The sequence below is a fragment of the Galdieria sulphuraria genome, assembly GCF_000341285.1.
Source record: "Galdieria sulphuraria unplaced genomic scaffold scaf_16, whole genome shotgun sequence".
NCBI classification, from domain to species: Eukaryota; Rhodophyta; class Bangiophyceae; order Galdieriales; family Galdieriaceae; genus Galdieria; species Galdieria sulphuraria.
Window position 1 is genome coordinate 150,604 of NW_005178459.1, and position 13,868 is coordinate 164,471.

Consider the following 13,868-nt stretch of genomic DNA (forward strand, 5'->3'; position numbering starts at 1 on the left):
TTTTAACCCTTTAGGAAAATTTTTTGGGTTTGGTTTGACAGCCAAACGTGCTCTTTGAAAATATAGCTATTCTATGGAGAAGCTCATTCCTGCAGTTAATAAGCTACAAGATGTATTTGGACAGCTGGGACTTGACTCTCCTGTTGACTTGCCCCAAATAATGGTGGTTGGAAGCCAGAGTTCTGGAAAGTCTTCTGTGTTGGAAGCCTTTGTGGGAAGGGACTTTCTTCCTAGGGGTTCCGGAATTGTGACAAGGAGGCCAACTATTGTTCAAATGATACAAACAAAACCTGATAAGCTAAAGGGGGAACAAGAAGAAGTGGATAAAACAGTTGAGAAAAAGGGTAAACAGCAAGAAGACGAAACAGGAAAGGACACTGTAAGTTTGGTTTTCGTTCCAAAAACATGTTTTATGCATTCATCTTGTGTTAGAAATATGGTGACGAATGGGTAGAGTTTTTACATATCCCTAATAAGCGCTTTTATGATTTTGAGCAAGTTCGACAAGAGATTGAAGCTGAAACTGACCGTACAACCGGAAAGAACAAAGGAATTTCCCCAAAACCAATCAACTTGAAAGTTTATTCTCCCAACGTTGTTGACCTTACAGTGGTGGACCTTCCCGGTTTGACAAAGGTTCTTTACTTTATGGTTCTTGTAGCCAGCTGTACTAAAGAGCAGTATGATAGGTTCCCGTGGGAGATCAACCTGATGATATCGAGAAACTGATTCGGGCTATGATTATGTCATATATTGAAAGACCCAACGCTATTGTTCTAGCAGTTCATCCCGCGAATGCTGATTTGGCTACCTCCGATGCGCTGCAAATGGCAAAGGTTGGGTTATTATCAAACCTTACTATTTTCTTTTTGCTTAACAACTTATTATTGGTAGAGTGTGGACCCCGAAGGTGATCGTACTATTGGTGTTATTACAAAGCTCGACTTGATGGACAAAGGAACCGATGCTTTAGAGTGGCTGCAAGGAAAAGTATACAAATTGAAGAGAGGATATGTAGGCGTTGTGAACCGATCACAAGCAGATATCAATTCGCACAAAACAATTCAAGAGGTGAGATAGATATGTTTCCTGTTTTTTTCAGTTAATTCATATTCTTGCTTTGTTTCGAGTATAGGCTAGAGAAGCTGAGAAACGGTTCTTTAAAGAACATCCAGTTTATAAGAATTTTGCGGACCAAATGGGTTCAGAATATTTAGCAAAGAAACTTTCAGGATTGTTGATGGACCATATACGCAAATGTCTTCCGGATTTACGAACCAAAATCAACTCTCAGTTAAAGGAGAAACAGAAGGAGTTGTTGAAATTGGGTAAGTGAATGCGCTAAACTTTTCTATTACTCCTTTTAATATGCTTCCACATGTCAGGTTCTGCCCTTGGAGATAATGAAGATATTGGAGCTGCATTACTCAGTATAATCAATCACTATGCAATGGAATTTAATCAAGCTTTAGAAGGAAAAGCACATGAAGTGATTTCCGCAACTGAATTATATGGTGGTGCTAGGTAATTTTTATTGAAAACTATTTGCAAAAGACTCACTATTCTTGAAAGAATCAATTATATATTTCATGATATTTATGCTAAAGAGCTGGACAAAATGGATCCTTTTGAAGACTTGACTTTGGATGATATGAGAACAGCTATTCGGAATGCAACTGTTTGTATTCGCTTTAAGATCCTAAAAGTATATCTTGCTTACTTTTTATGAAGGGACACCGTTCTTCGTTATTCATTCCAGAATACGGCTTTGATTTACTTATTAAGAAGCAAATAGAAAAGTTCAATTTACCTGCCCAGACTTGTGTAGATTTGGTATATAATGAACTGCAAAGACTAGCAGTTGCTTTAGACCATGATGACTTGGCAAGATTTGAACGTTTGGAATCACGTTTGGGTGAAGTGACAGGAGACTTGCTGAGACGACTCAAAGAGCCAACCTCTCAAGTGGTTTGTGTCACTATTGGCAGTATAACAGTCACGAACTGACGAGAGTTCTTAATAGGTTGCCGATTTAGTGGATATGGAGATTTCCTATATCAATACTCGTCATCCAGATTTTATTGGAGGCAATCGAGCCATGACAAAACTATTTCGTTCCATGCAAGCAGCAGAAGAGCGACAACGTGCTGCAGCTGCTGCTGCTCAGGGTCAACCGCAAAATATGCCACAAGGAAGTGGATATCCGCCCAATTCTTCACAACAGTCTCCACCACAAGGTTCTCCTACTGGACCTGGAGGAAGAGGTCTTCCACCACCTAATCAACAACAGCAACCACAGACAACGGGTCGTCCTTCCTTTCAGGGACCGCGTCCACAGCAAAATGCTACTGGAAGTGGTCCTCAATCAGCACAACCACAGCAAGCTACTAATCAACCTTATAACTACTATAGTGGACAACCCAACAATAATGCTACCGAAGAAAATGCTGTGGATGAGCAAGATAAGAAGCTTGAAGATGGAGCTGATGATATTAGCTTGTATAATGTTCCAGAGCACATAAAGGTAAGAAGAATGTTGTTCTATTTGAGATCGTTGGTTTTGCTAACTATACAATAAATAGGCTGGAAATGGCCGTCCATTGAATGAAAGAGAACATATGGAAATCGAAATGATACGGACTTTGTTACAAAGCTATTTTGATGTGGTCCGAAAGAATTTGCAAGATTATGTGCCCAAAGCCATTATGAAATTCTTAGTTCTCAAAGTGAGTCTATCAAGTTGGTTCTCGTACCAAGTTTTTTTTGCTAATTTTTGTATATCAAGTTCCGAGATGAGTTACATAGTGAATTGGTGACGAGCTTATACAAGGAAGATAATCCAGATGAACTTTTACAAGAGTCTTCGGAAACTACCGAAAGACGCAAGGAATTGAGAAAGATGATTTCTATCCTCAAACGAGCCAGTCAAGTAATCAATGAAGTGAGAGAATCGGAGAATGCTGAATCATAAAGATATTTGAGTAACATCTGTAAAGTTTTGTGGTTTTATATAAACAAGAAAAACTCAATTTGCTAGTTAACTAATGTTTCTTCCCCTTTTTGTTTAGAGCTTCTTCCGGATTCACTTCGCCATGTCTTAATACCGATAAAGGTGCAGGTTCGTCTCCGTGCTTGGTGTATAGCAGGTTGGCTTTCAAATGATTAACATCTCGATGATTTGCTTCGTCTGCCCTTACTGCCAATACTACATCTCTTAAACGTGCATCGCTATCCAACTGCCAATAATCGATAGCAATCTGTGGGGCCTATTATGTCTTCAGGTCACTCATTCCGTAATAAATCTTTCAAACACTACTTACAGGAATATTGGCATGCAAACCACTATCAATTCCTTTTAGATATTCGGTATAGGATATGATTGCTTCTTCTTCCAAATAACCAACAATACGATGAGCAGTTTTCGGAGACCTAGTAATCTCATTCACAGCGAAAATCGCTCAGAGCAAAACACAACTTACAATATATAAATCATGGTATAAAAGGCAAAGAAGCCACCTTGTGTAATGAGCACTAACAAACGCTCAAAATAATTTGGCTTTGCAATGGACATAAATGTCACTAGATGCATTCTTTCATTCTCCGCTTCATCTAAAAGTACTCGTATCCAACCTCCTGAAGGTGCGAATCTTCTAAGGCATCGAAAGTGTGTCAGCATACCGCCTACCATTCCAGGCACAGCTGCTACAGTTTCTAATACAACAGCTCGGTGCCCATATCGCTTTTGGAAAAAAGCGTCGGCAAAGAATCTCAAAAATTTCACGATTCCCAAGGCGACTCTGTCTCTAAAGTCCAACGGAGTATGATGCCTTTGAAGGTCTATGCTCAGATTGGGTTTGTAAGTGTGTTCTGGAAGAAAACTTCTCCACTAGCAATATCCAAGTTTAAAGAACAGAGACATCATAAACATAGTCGAGTTCTTACCTTCCAAGGATATTTGGGATCCCTTTTATCCAAATTTTCTACTACAGGCTGATACGGTGTTATGGGCTCCTCAACTTGAGACCCCTGCTGTGTTTTCTGTTCTGAATATGAACGACTCCAAAGTGGATACGAGGCTCTCTGTATATCTTTGATACCCTTCTGGATACTTGTCCACTGCACAGGAGTATAAACTTTATAATACTTTATCGCAGAATAATTTGCATTTTGTGACAAAATATTTCTTCCAAACGGTGCAATACGTTTCACGAGTTGACGAAACAACATTTCAATAACAATCGCTAAATGGAAAATAGAAATTGTTTTAAAGGTAAATTTGTGTGTAAGTTGTGACATGAGAAGATGAATTGGACGAGTGGATATTTTCAGTACTCTTCTTACGAGTGTTGTTTTGTTTTCCATGTGGAGTTTCCTTTTCCAATAGAATATGCTTATTTGAAAGCAGCTTTCAGTAGAGACAGCCATCTGTCATAATAGTTATCAAACATACCTGGAACTCTTCCCTCCTGGAATAGGTTGAGTGAATTTTTGAATGGAATTTTCTGAGTCTCTAGTTGTACTGTTAGAAAGCAAGTATGGTCTCCAAACGATTGTCGTCCATTTGACGATAACTTTTGTCATCTGGTAGATAGTCTTGTCTAAAAGAGAGACTTGAAGCTTGTTTGTCACAAGTAGAAGAAAATGATTGAATTGGAGTTCATTTTTGTTGTGTCGAAATCCAAATTTGTTGTCTTTATATGAAAATAGCTTTCGATTGCAACAACTGTGAAGTCGTAAAAAGAAAGTGATTCTTGCTTCCATAAACAACCATTTTAGCCAATTAACTAATTAGAATGTCAATTGACGTTGCCATATAAAGTGAAAAGAGTAAAGAACAAGTTGTTTCATAGACTTTCAGGGAACATAAGGATACAAATAAGTCTTCGCACACAACATTTAATGACTTGATTTCTCTTGAGTTGTTTCAAGGTATGCTACTTCATCCATCAACTGATCTAGTTCTTTAGGATTTTGAATCTACAATAAAAATGATCAATTTATAGCAATAGATGATCCGATGGGATATTTGTTACGCACCTTGAGTTTGATTAACCATCCTTCACCTAAACTATCTTTGTTTATCAAAGAAGGATCTTCTTGTAGCTTGCTATTGATATCTAAGACTTGCCCAGATACGGGAGAGTACACATCACTTGCAGCCTATATAGTGATAGAATATTGATCAAATAGAATTCGTCTCTTAGTTTGCTACCTTGACAGATTCGACAGCTCCAAAGGTCGATTTTGCTTCTAAATCAAGTCCTTTTTCAGGCAAGTCGACATAAACAACCTCACCCAACTCTTCTGCTGCGTGCTTTGAAATGCCCACAGTTCCAACATTGTCTTCCACTTTAATCCACTCGTGAGTCGTTGCGTATTTGCGATTGCCAGAACCTCAATAAACTTTACTAAAAGTGATCCTGCTCAAAATAAGAAACTTACTAAAGTTTCTATATGTTTGGAGTATACGTGAAGGGTGTCTTAGTGACCACCCTTTGGAACACAACGTGTATCGTAACATACCCTAAACATAGATTTGGTCAAAATACTGTCGATTACAATATTATATACAGTTCTTTCAAGATAATCTCTTAATTGGAAGAAATATAAACGTCTACTTACAGAACTCTTTTCCCAAAACAAGGACATCATCTGAATTTTCTTCTTCCAAAAACACAATTCTCTTTTCAATTGTATATTGAGAATTGCAGTGGGATGGACTCGAAAGCTTTGGAAGAAATCGTATCAACAGCAATATCTTATTTATCAGTCCATGGCTCGGTTATGAACGATACTAAGGAAAAGAACTCTAAACTTGTGCATTCTCCTTTTGCATTATTTCCTTCCGTTGTTCCAAAAGATTGTTTCGAACTAGCCTGCAAGTTAGCACCAGTGTTCAACTTATTAGCTTTTCGACTATCCAACTGTCCCGAATATCTACTAAAGTAAGTACAGTTGATTTATTGTGTGTAGATCACTCATAACTTGTCAAGACACTTGGAAGCTCTAACAACTATTGACGAATTCAGTGGCAAACTTGTACTGCTTTATAAAGAAACAGTTCAGCACTTTGGAAGACAGCCACAACCCTATCAATTGGGTATCTTGCGTTCTGACTATTTCATCGATGTCTTAAAAGAAAAATCAACTCTAAAACAAATAGAACTGAATACTATCGCTTCCTCATTCGCGGCACTAGGGCAAAGAGTAGCAGAGTGGCATCAGGTGGCTCGTTCACTATTCGATAAGAGTCAAGCCAATGATGGAGAACTACCTCCTATTAGAAACGTCCAAAATTTTGTTGAAGCTATGAAGGAAGCGCATACTATATATGATGATGCGGAAAGTAGGATCTTATTTGTCGTGCAACCCAATGAGCGGAATACATATGATCAAGAAATGATACGATGGGAACTTTGGAAACAGTTCGGTATTAAAAGTTTGAGAAGAACTTTGAGGGAAATAGAAGAACAAGTTGATCACTCGAGGCTTCCGGAGAAACTCATACTGGTTTCTTGCAATGAGAGAATTCCTATTTCAGTTGTATATTTCCGAGCAGGATATTCACCAGATGATTATCCATCAGAACAAGAATGGAATGCTAGAAAAATAATTGAATGGAGCGATTCCATTAAGTGCCCCTCCTTAGGTTTGCATTTGGTTGGAATGAAGAAGATACAGCAAGTCCTAAGTGAACCTGGAGAAGTCGAACAGTTTTTACAAGATAGGCCTGAAGATGCCGCACTTGTTCGGTCTTGTTTTGCCGAACAACATAGTATGGAACCTTCTGTTCAACAATTTGCAGTAGAATTGGCACAAGCGCATCCCAATGACTATGTGTTGAAGCCCCAAAGAGAAGGAGGCGGTAACAATTTATATGGAGATAGAATGCTACAGCTAATTAATCGAGCTTCCAAAGAAGAACTGAGTGGCTATGTTTTGATGAAATTGTTAAGACCGAAAGACTATTCCAATTATTTGGTTCGAAATGGAGTTGCCTCATTTGGAAAATGTATTAGTGAATTAGGCATATTTGGAATATTTCTTTCTTCCGATGATAACGAATTGATAATCAATCGATCGATGGGACATTTGTTAAGAACCAAATGGACTCGACAAGAAGATGGTGGCGTTGCAGCTGGAAATGCCTTTTTAGATAGTCCACTTTTAACTAGCTAATATGCCTTGTTTCATATGCACGTTTGCTAAAATAACAACTAGTCTCACAATATTGCTTCCTAGAGGACTTGGAATAGCGAAGAAACAAAAGTGGGGAACTCAGCGTTACTTTACTGAGCGAACTCTCACTTGCCGCCACTCTCGAACCAAGTACACCACCAGTCAACGAGTTTGTACTTTGTGTTTTTACAGACATAAAAGTGAGAGTGTTGAACCAAGTGTGACTCTTCCAAATCCTATCATACTCCGGAACAACGACAAAACCATACACTTGTTAGGCACAGCTCATATTTCAGAAACAAGTGCTTGCGAAGTACGCAAACTGATAAGAAGAGTACAACCACAGCAGGTACATAGCCTAAATAATAATTACATAGTGAAGAATAAAGAAGACAACCTTGTCTAGGTAGTTGTAGAACTGGATGCTGACAGAGCTAGGAGGCTGAGAGAGTCTCCCTCAGAAGAAAGCAATCTTCGCGACTTTTTCCAAATGTTTCTGCAAAAGGAAGTGCCAGTTTCTGCCAGACTTTTCGAAATTTCCATTCGCACGACGTATTCTTTGTTGCGAAAAGCAGGTTTCGTTCCAGGACTCGAGTTTCTAGCTGCAGTTGATGAAGCTCAAAGAATTCGAGCTCAAGTAGTATATGGAGATAGACACTTCAAAGATACCATAAAAAGAGTCGGAAGGGAGTTGGAAGGAAAACGACTCTCCTTATTAAGACAACTTTTCCACCTTGAAGCTCCAGAAGTAGAGCATATTTTTAAGGATACTGGTGGTTTGCAAGGTTCAGTTGAGAAACTTTTGGACAGAAGGAATGTACAGTTATTAGTGCAGTTCATGAGAAAGGCAGTCCCACCACTAGCTCAGGTATTATTAGATGAAAGGGACTTGTATCTTTCAAGGGCACTCAAGTCACAACCTGGTCCTCAAGTAGTTGGCGTAGTAAGTTAGTTTTCAATTTGCAATATATTAAGTAACTGTTTTCTGTAAGGTTGGTATGGTGCGTATTTAGTTTGTTCCGTAAGAAATACGTTTTGAAATTGAGATAGGCTCATCTAGAAGGCATTGAGAGGAACTGGCACCTGGACTTGGAAGCTATCCAGAAAGCGATCGATGAAATAGAAAAGTAATCCATATTTGTTGTTATCGACTGTACAATATCCATAACACTAGGAGAGCTACAATTGAAGATCATTTTCTTCTATTGCTTGCACCTCAAAAGATCGCATATTTCCTTTTGGCACGGCAACGCAAGTACAAATGCTTTTTGCTCTCCTCTGCCTCTTCCATCCACTCATCGTACAAGATTTTGGCAAGTCCTTCATTGTTATGAAGGTCCATAATCTCTCTAGCGAGTCGTTCGGTTGTTGACTCCTCCAACCTATTCCTAGTAGCTTCCCTACACAATTGCTAAGTGATTCCTTCCCAAAACTCATATCAGTTCAACTCTACCAAATAAAATCTGCTGCCTTAGTCCACTGTTGTGTTTCAGTTAACGTGGCAGGTATAGGTATGAACTTCTTTTTGACTTTGAAGTCTTTGGTTCCAAGCGGAGGCGTGATTCTAAAAAAAGCTTCGTGAACGAACTTTAACGGACTATGCATAAAAATCAACGACCCAATTTTATCATAATAAATATAACCAAACTTACTTCTCCACTTTGGCCTCACTTTTGAGCAACTCTAAACAATCGTCCACCATCTTGCGAGTTTCCTTTCTACTTGCTACCAACTCACCATCTATCCTCATCATAGACTTTGATATTTTACTTAAAATAGGATCAGTCGCAGCCAAGGTGGAAGCAACAGGCATAGCAAATAAAGTCTTTATTATTCTCCAATCAAATTGTTTTCCCCAACAAACAAAATGCTCGAGCTTCCGTAATGCGTACTTGCACCAGTTTTCCCTTTTGACTTTTGATATCTCCTTGAAAATACACAACCTTGTTCGTACGAGTTCTTCCAGTTACTTGACCTGGAAACTTTTCACTTTCAACCAATACCTCTTCTATTCGACCAAGATATCTTTGACTGCGGGAATACGCATCGAGTTCATTTCTACGATTGATACGTTGTAGACGATCCAACTTGATGGAATGTTCTATTTGATCCTCTCTCTTCGCTGCAGTTGTATTCGGTCGAGGAGAATAAGCAGCAGTAAATACCTGATCAAATGTTACTTATATTCCCAGGACATGCAACACAACTGCAAACTGCTCCTCTAACGGCTCCCCTGGAAATCCTACTATAGCATCTGCTGTAATACTAGCATCTGGTATATACTACTTGTCATATATTAGAATAAATTATATTTATGAAATGCAGTACAGTATACCTTTCGAATCTTCTCCACTATTTGCAAATATCTTTCCGCTGTATAACCACGAGCCATATTTCTTAAAACTTGATTGTTTCCACTTTGAAATGGTATATGAAAGTTCTCACACACTTTTTCCAATTCCGCACAGGCCTTAATAAGCCTTTCCGTGAAATAACGAGGATGTGATGTAGTAAATCGGATTCGTTCTATACCTTCCACATCGTGAATATAATATAACAAGTTGGTGAAATTATCTCGAGGACGCCAGTCTCTTCCGTAAGCATCAATGTTTTGGCCTAAGAGAACAACTTCCTTATAACCCAATGATGCAAGATGACGAATTTCTTCCTTTATAGCTTCCTTTGAACGACTTTGTTCTCTTCCACGAACAAAAGGAACAACGCAATAAGTACAATTTTCATTACAACCATAAATAATATTAACCCAAGCAGTCACAGAACTCTCCCTATGAGGTTGAAACAAGTCCTCCATTATATGTGTAGGCTCTGTAGCCACCAACTGATATCCATTCCATACACTGACCAATAAATCTCCCAGTCGGTTTGCATACTGGGGACCAACAACTAAGTCAACTTCAGGCATTCTACGAATAAGATTTTCTCCTTCTTGTTGAGCAACACAACCGGCTACAATAATGGTCATTCTAGGATTGGACCTCTTTCTTTTGATAAACGAACCCAGATGAGAATATAGTTTCTGCTCTGCGTGCTCACGAATAGAGCAAGTGTTAATCAAGTATACATCCGCATTCACAGGATCATAGTGCAACCCTAAACCTCTCAACTCACTTTCCATTCTTTCAGAGTCTGCTTTATTCATCTGACAGCCTAAAGTCTCAATATAATATGTTCTCGCTACAGTTGATACCTCGCTAGTTTTCACAGTCTTTTCACGCCAAAAGGATGCTTCCAAATTGTACTGTATATCTTCGACTCGATAAACGAGCCAGCCAGCTGCCGTATGCAGTTTATGAACCGTTAACGGCGGTTGTACAAAAAATTGCTCTAAAACCCTACTATCTTTCACTGCAGATAAAATACTTTGGTTTTCCTCATTAAGTGAGGAAATCCAACCCAGGTCGCCTCCTTTATCTCTTGAATATGGGTCTTTTGATATGAGTCTTGCCAACTCCACCATTGAGGCTCCTTTCTTTATCTCGTTCAAACAATAGTCTGCCATCTGCTCCGTCTCCACCACTATTTGACGTACGCGTACTGCTAATTTCCTTTTCGCCCCTTGAAGAGGAACTTTCTGGTTTTCAGGTTGTGTCAACACTCCCATAGCAACTTTTATGCTTTTCAACAAGGCAACGTTTTGCTTCGAACAAAAAGCCTTTGTACAGCGCCTTCCAATATAAGCATTTCTAAACGAGTACAAGTAGTTCTTCCAAGTTGTTTGTATGAGAAAACCTTGAGTTGACCTATTCACGCGTTTATCCATTCTGAAGCAGCAGCTGCCAAGGATTGGTACCAATTCCTGGTGGAAAGATGAAATGACCTCGTTCGTCTTTTGTTTCTCTATGAAAAGGTGATGAGGAATGAATAGCATCAAATACAATAGGCTCCTTTCGATCAAGCGACACATTTGGACTAGGTACAAGAGATGAATTGGAGCGAGTTCTAGATACAATGCTATTTGAACGACTCTTGTTTGTATGAAATGTTTGTTTCAATGCTTTACCAAAGCCACTCAAAGAAGAGAGCATGGACTTGTGTTTCAATCCATCTTCTGATAGAATACGTTTGATTTCCTTACTTGCTCTTTTCTGGCCTCGAATAGCGTCTTCTTCAACTAATGAAACTCGTGGACTAGAAGATAATCTAGAAAACATTTCTGGCAATGACAATCTTTGTGAAGGATTAGATGTGTTGGATGACCTTTGAAGAACTGAACTTCGATGAACAGACGAATCCGATGGTTCGAGAGTAAATGGAGGCTTCACTTGCTTTAAAAGAAAGGGTTCTTTCATAGCTCTGGAAAGAAATGGATGCCGCCATAATTCTTCAGCATCATCTGTACCACTTCCTAATCGTTCCAAATGATTAGGATTGAGAAGACGACAAATAAAATCCACAAGTTCCTTGCTATAACAACTTGGAAAGTCTTTCATGTCAACTTGAAAATTTAAAATAGCATGCCGAAGTGTAGCTTCACAATTTCCCCAAAACTCATTTTCTACTATGAGATATTCATATGGTGTTCTGCCAAGACAAGTACAATATAACAATATACCAAGTGCCCACCAGTCACTTGATGAGGTATGTCCCTTACCATTCAAAGTCTCTGGAGCAACATAAAATATCAAGTCCTTAATATTTCCTCGGGTTTGGTCATCACTATTGTTTCCAGCTATGAAGATTAATCTTCGATATGTTTCCGGATTGGAAGGAAGAACAGCTTTCAAGCCTCTCAATCGTCCAGAAACTCCAAAATTGGTCAAGTGTATGTGACCACGAGCGTCTAATAGGATAGTTTCCAACTTCAAGTCTCTACAAACATAACCAAATTGATGAAGACGTCCTAAAGCTAGAGAAATCTCGGCAGCATAGAATAATATTTCTTTTTCCATCAAAAGTCTACGCTGTTGCTTCAATAGTGCAAACAAGTTACCACCAGATAAGTATTCCAGAACGAGTGAAGATCCTATTTTAGGTGACCACTCACTAAAACTCTCAACGAGAAAAGGGTGTGGATTACAAGTCGCTAGAACTTTCTTTTCAAACTCGACATGATTCTCTTGGTTCGAGTCAATACTCAAGAATTCGGGAACCAATTTGAGTACATAAAGTTGACCAGTATCTATCTTTTTTAATAGCAACACAGAAGAATATGTTCCTTCACTTAATAGTCTTACAGTCTGAAAACCAGGAACAAGTTGTAAAGAAACACTCTTCTTATCTTTCCAATGGCTCATTATTTGGATTGTTGTGATGAGTAGTGCGGCTTCTTCAGCAGTGTGGAATGTGGAAAACAGTTACAAAGAGTTAGGTGGCAGTGTTTACAAGTCATTGGAATATTCATGGTCCAATGACTATTATGTCAGGCTAAAGACACTTCAAAGACAGTTGGAATTTTTGGAAATTCAAGAGGAATATATCAAGGACGAAATGAAGAACCTCAAACGGGAATATCAACAAGCTCAAGAAGAAGTAAAGCGCATCCAGTCGGTTCCGTTGGTTATTGGACAGTTTTTGGAGATGATTGACGCCAATACAGCTATTGTTGGTTCCACTGCTGGTTCGAACTATTATGTGAGAGTGTTGAGTACCGTGAATAGGGAACAGTTGAAACCAAACAGTTCAGTAGCGTTACATAGACACTCCAACGCTTTGGTAGATGTTTTGCCTCCCGAGTCGGACTCAACTATTGCCATGTTGCAGGCTGGAGAGAAGCCGGACGTTTCTTATTCAGATATTGGAGGACTGGATATACAAAAGCAGGAAATTAGGGAAGCAGTTGAGTTACCTCTAACAGACCCAGATCTTTACAAGCAAATTGGCATCGACCCTCCAAGAGGAGTGCTCTTATATGGTCCTCCTGGAACTGGAAAGACCATGTTGGCGAAAGCAGTTGCTCATCATACGACGGCTTCCTTTATTCGAGTAGTTGGCTCTGAATTTGTTCAAAAGTATCTTGGTGAAGGTCCAAGAATGGTAAGTCAGTTAAACTCGATTTTATAGTATATCTTAGAAAGTTTGTATGTGGTTAGGTAAGAGATGTATTTCGGTTGGCTCGAGAAAACGCACCTTGCATTGTATTTATTGATGAAATCGATGCTATTGCGACTAAAAGATTTGATGCACAAACTGGAGCAGACCGAGAAGTTCAGAGAATTTTGATGGAGCTATTGAATCAAATGGATGGCTTCGATCAGTCTACTAATATTAAAGTCATTATGTGTACCAATCGCCATGATACATTGGATCCAGCATTATTGAGACCTGGTCGATTGGATAGGAAAATAGAATTTCCTCTGCCAGATCGAAGACAGAAGCGATTGATATTCCAAGTTGTTACAGGAAAGATGAATTTGAGTGAAGAAGTTGATTTAGAAGACTATGTTTCTCGACCGGATAAAATTTCAGGTGCAGACATTGCAGCCATTTGTCAAGAAGCCGGAATGCAAGCCGTAAGGAAGAACCGATATATTATACTTCCAAAAGATTTTGAGAAGGCTTATAAAATTGTTGTACGTAAAGATGAACAGGAGTTTGCTTTTTACAAGTAAAGTTTGGAATAAAGGAATTGTATTTGTTTTTGCATATTTCTTGTTTTCATTTCTTTTCTTAGAAAGGCGACATATCAGAAGCAATTATCTGGGAAATCCACTAAGATAAGTTCTTTGTAG

The 13,868-nt window shown here is 38.9% G+C and overlaps 8 protein-coding genes across 9 annotated transcripts; 4 read left to right on the plus strand and 4 right to left on the minus strand.

Moving 5' to 3' along the window:
- The first annotated feature begins 7 nt into the window (after positions 1-7).
- On the plus strand, positions 8-3,008 carry Gasu_23230 (dynamin GTPase). Its single transcript, XM_005706881.1, has 11 exons — positions 8-379; positions 433-636; positions 690-836; positions 895-1,071; positions 1,136-1,328; positions 1,386-1,524; positions 1,573-1,678; positions 1,732-1,968; positions 2,024-2,524; positions 2,583-2,726; positions 2,786-3,008. Exons 1-11 carry the CDS (start codon positions 74-76, stop codon positions 2,969-2,971), a joined length of 2,340 nt encoding a protein of 779 aa, XP_005706938.1. The 5' UTR covers positions 8-73; the 3' UTR covers positions 2,972-3,008.
- A 4-nt stretch (positions 3,009-3,012) lies between these two features.
- Positions 3,013-4,347, minus strand: Gasu_23240 (mitochondrial alternative oxidase). Its single transcript, XM_005706882.1, has 4 exons — positions 3,943-4,347; positions 3,480-3,886; positions 3,321-3,429; positions 3,013-3,266 (listed from the first exon to the last, which is right to left on the minus strand). The coding sequence occupies exons 1-4, from the start codon at positions 4,294-4,296 to the stop codon at positions 3,042-3,044; spliced, it is 1,095 nt and encodes a 364-aa protein (XP_005706939.1). The 5' UTR covers positions 4,297-4,347; the 3' UTR covers positions 3,013-3,041.
- Positions 4,348-4,492: 145 nt separating this feature from the next.
- On the minus strand, positions 4,493-5,767 carry Gasu_23250 (glycine cleavage system H protein). The gene is made up of 5 exons (XM_005706883.1): positions 5,623-5,767; positions 5,443-5,524; positions 5,213-5,394; positions 5,038-5,160; positions 4,493-4,977 (listed from the first exon to the last, which is right to left on the minus strand). The coding sequence occupies exons 2-5, from the start codon at positions 5,519-5,521 to the stop codon at positions 4,897-4,899; spliced, it is 465 nt and encodes a 154-aa protein (XP_005706940.1). The 5' UTR covers positions 5,522-5,524; positions 5,623-5,767; the 3' UTR covers positions 4,493-4,896.
- A 10-nt stretch (positions 5,768-5,777) lies between these two features.
- On the plus strand, positions 5,778-7,298 carry Gasu_23260 (glutathione synthase). The gene is made up of 2 exons (XM_005706884.1): positions 5,778-5,945; positions 5,994-7,298. The coding sequence occupies exons 1-2, from the start codon at positions 5,785-5,787 to the stop codon at positions 7,177-7,179; spliced, it is 1,347 nt and encodes a 448-aa protein (XP_005706941.1). The 5' UTR covers positions 5,778-5,784; the 3' UTR covers positions 7,180-7,298.
- Positions 7,299-7,317: 19 nt separating this feature from the next.
- On the plus strand, positions 7,318-8,368 carry Gasu_23270 (TraB family protein). Its single transcript, XM_005706885.1, has 4 exons — positions 7,318-7,528; positions 7,586-8,122; positions 8,172-8,180; positions 8,230-8,368. The coding sequence occupies exons 2-4, from the start codon at positions 7,670-7,672 to the stop codon at positions 8,308-8,310; spliced, it is 543 nt and encodes a 180-aa protein (XP_005706942.1). The 5' UTR covers positions 7,318-7,528; positions 7,586-7,669; the 3' UTR covers positions 8,311-8,368.
- On the minus strand, positions 8,223-8,937 carry Gasu_23280 (ribosomal protein S7). 2 transcript variants are annotated; one of them, XM_005706887.1, is made up of 3 exons: positions 8,832-8,937; positions 8,633-8,776; positions 8,223-8,579 (listed from the first exon to the last, which is right to left on the minus strand). In XM_005706887.1, exons 1-3 carry the CDS (start codon positions 8,930-8,932, stop codon positions 8,396-8,398), a joined length of 429 nt encoding a protein of 142 aa, XP_005706944.1. In that variant the 5' UTR covers positions 8,933-8,937; the 3' UTR covers positions 8,223-8,395. The 2 variants fall into 2 exon arrangements, with proteins under 2 accessions (XP_005706944.1, XP_005706943.1); XM_005706886.1 differs by having other exon boundaries at positions 8,373-8,579.
- A 5-nt stretch (positions 8,938-8,942) lies between these two features.
- Positions 8,943-12,437, minus strand: Gasu_23290 (bifunctional enzyme involved in thiolation and methylation of tRNA). The gene is made up of 4 exons (XM_005706888.1): positions 10,991-12,437; positions 9,515-10,929; positions 9,387-9,461; positions 8,943-9,344 (listed from the first exon to the last, which is right to left on the minus strand). Exons 1-4 carry the CDS (start codon positions 12,432-12,434, stop codon positions 9,021-9,023), a joined length of 3,258 nt encoding a protein of 1,085 aa, XP_005706945.1. The 5' UTR covers positions 12,435-12,437; the 3' UTR covers positions 8,943-9,020.
- Positions 12,438-12,447: 10 nt separating this feature from the next.
- Gasu_23300 (AAA-type ATPase) lies at positions 12,448-13,868 on the plus strand. The gene is made up of 2 exons (XM_005706889.1): positions 12,448-13,173; positions 13,230-13,868. Exons 1-2 carry the CDS (start codon positions 12,451-12,453, stop codon positions 13,746-13,748), a joined length of 1,242 nt encoding a protein of 413 aa, XP_005706946.1. The 5' UTR covers positions 12,448-12,450; the 3' UTR covers positions 13,749-13,868.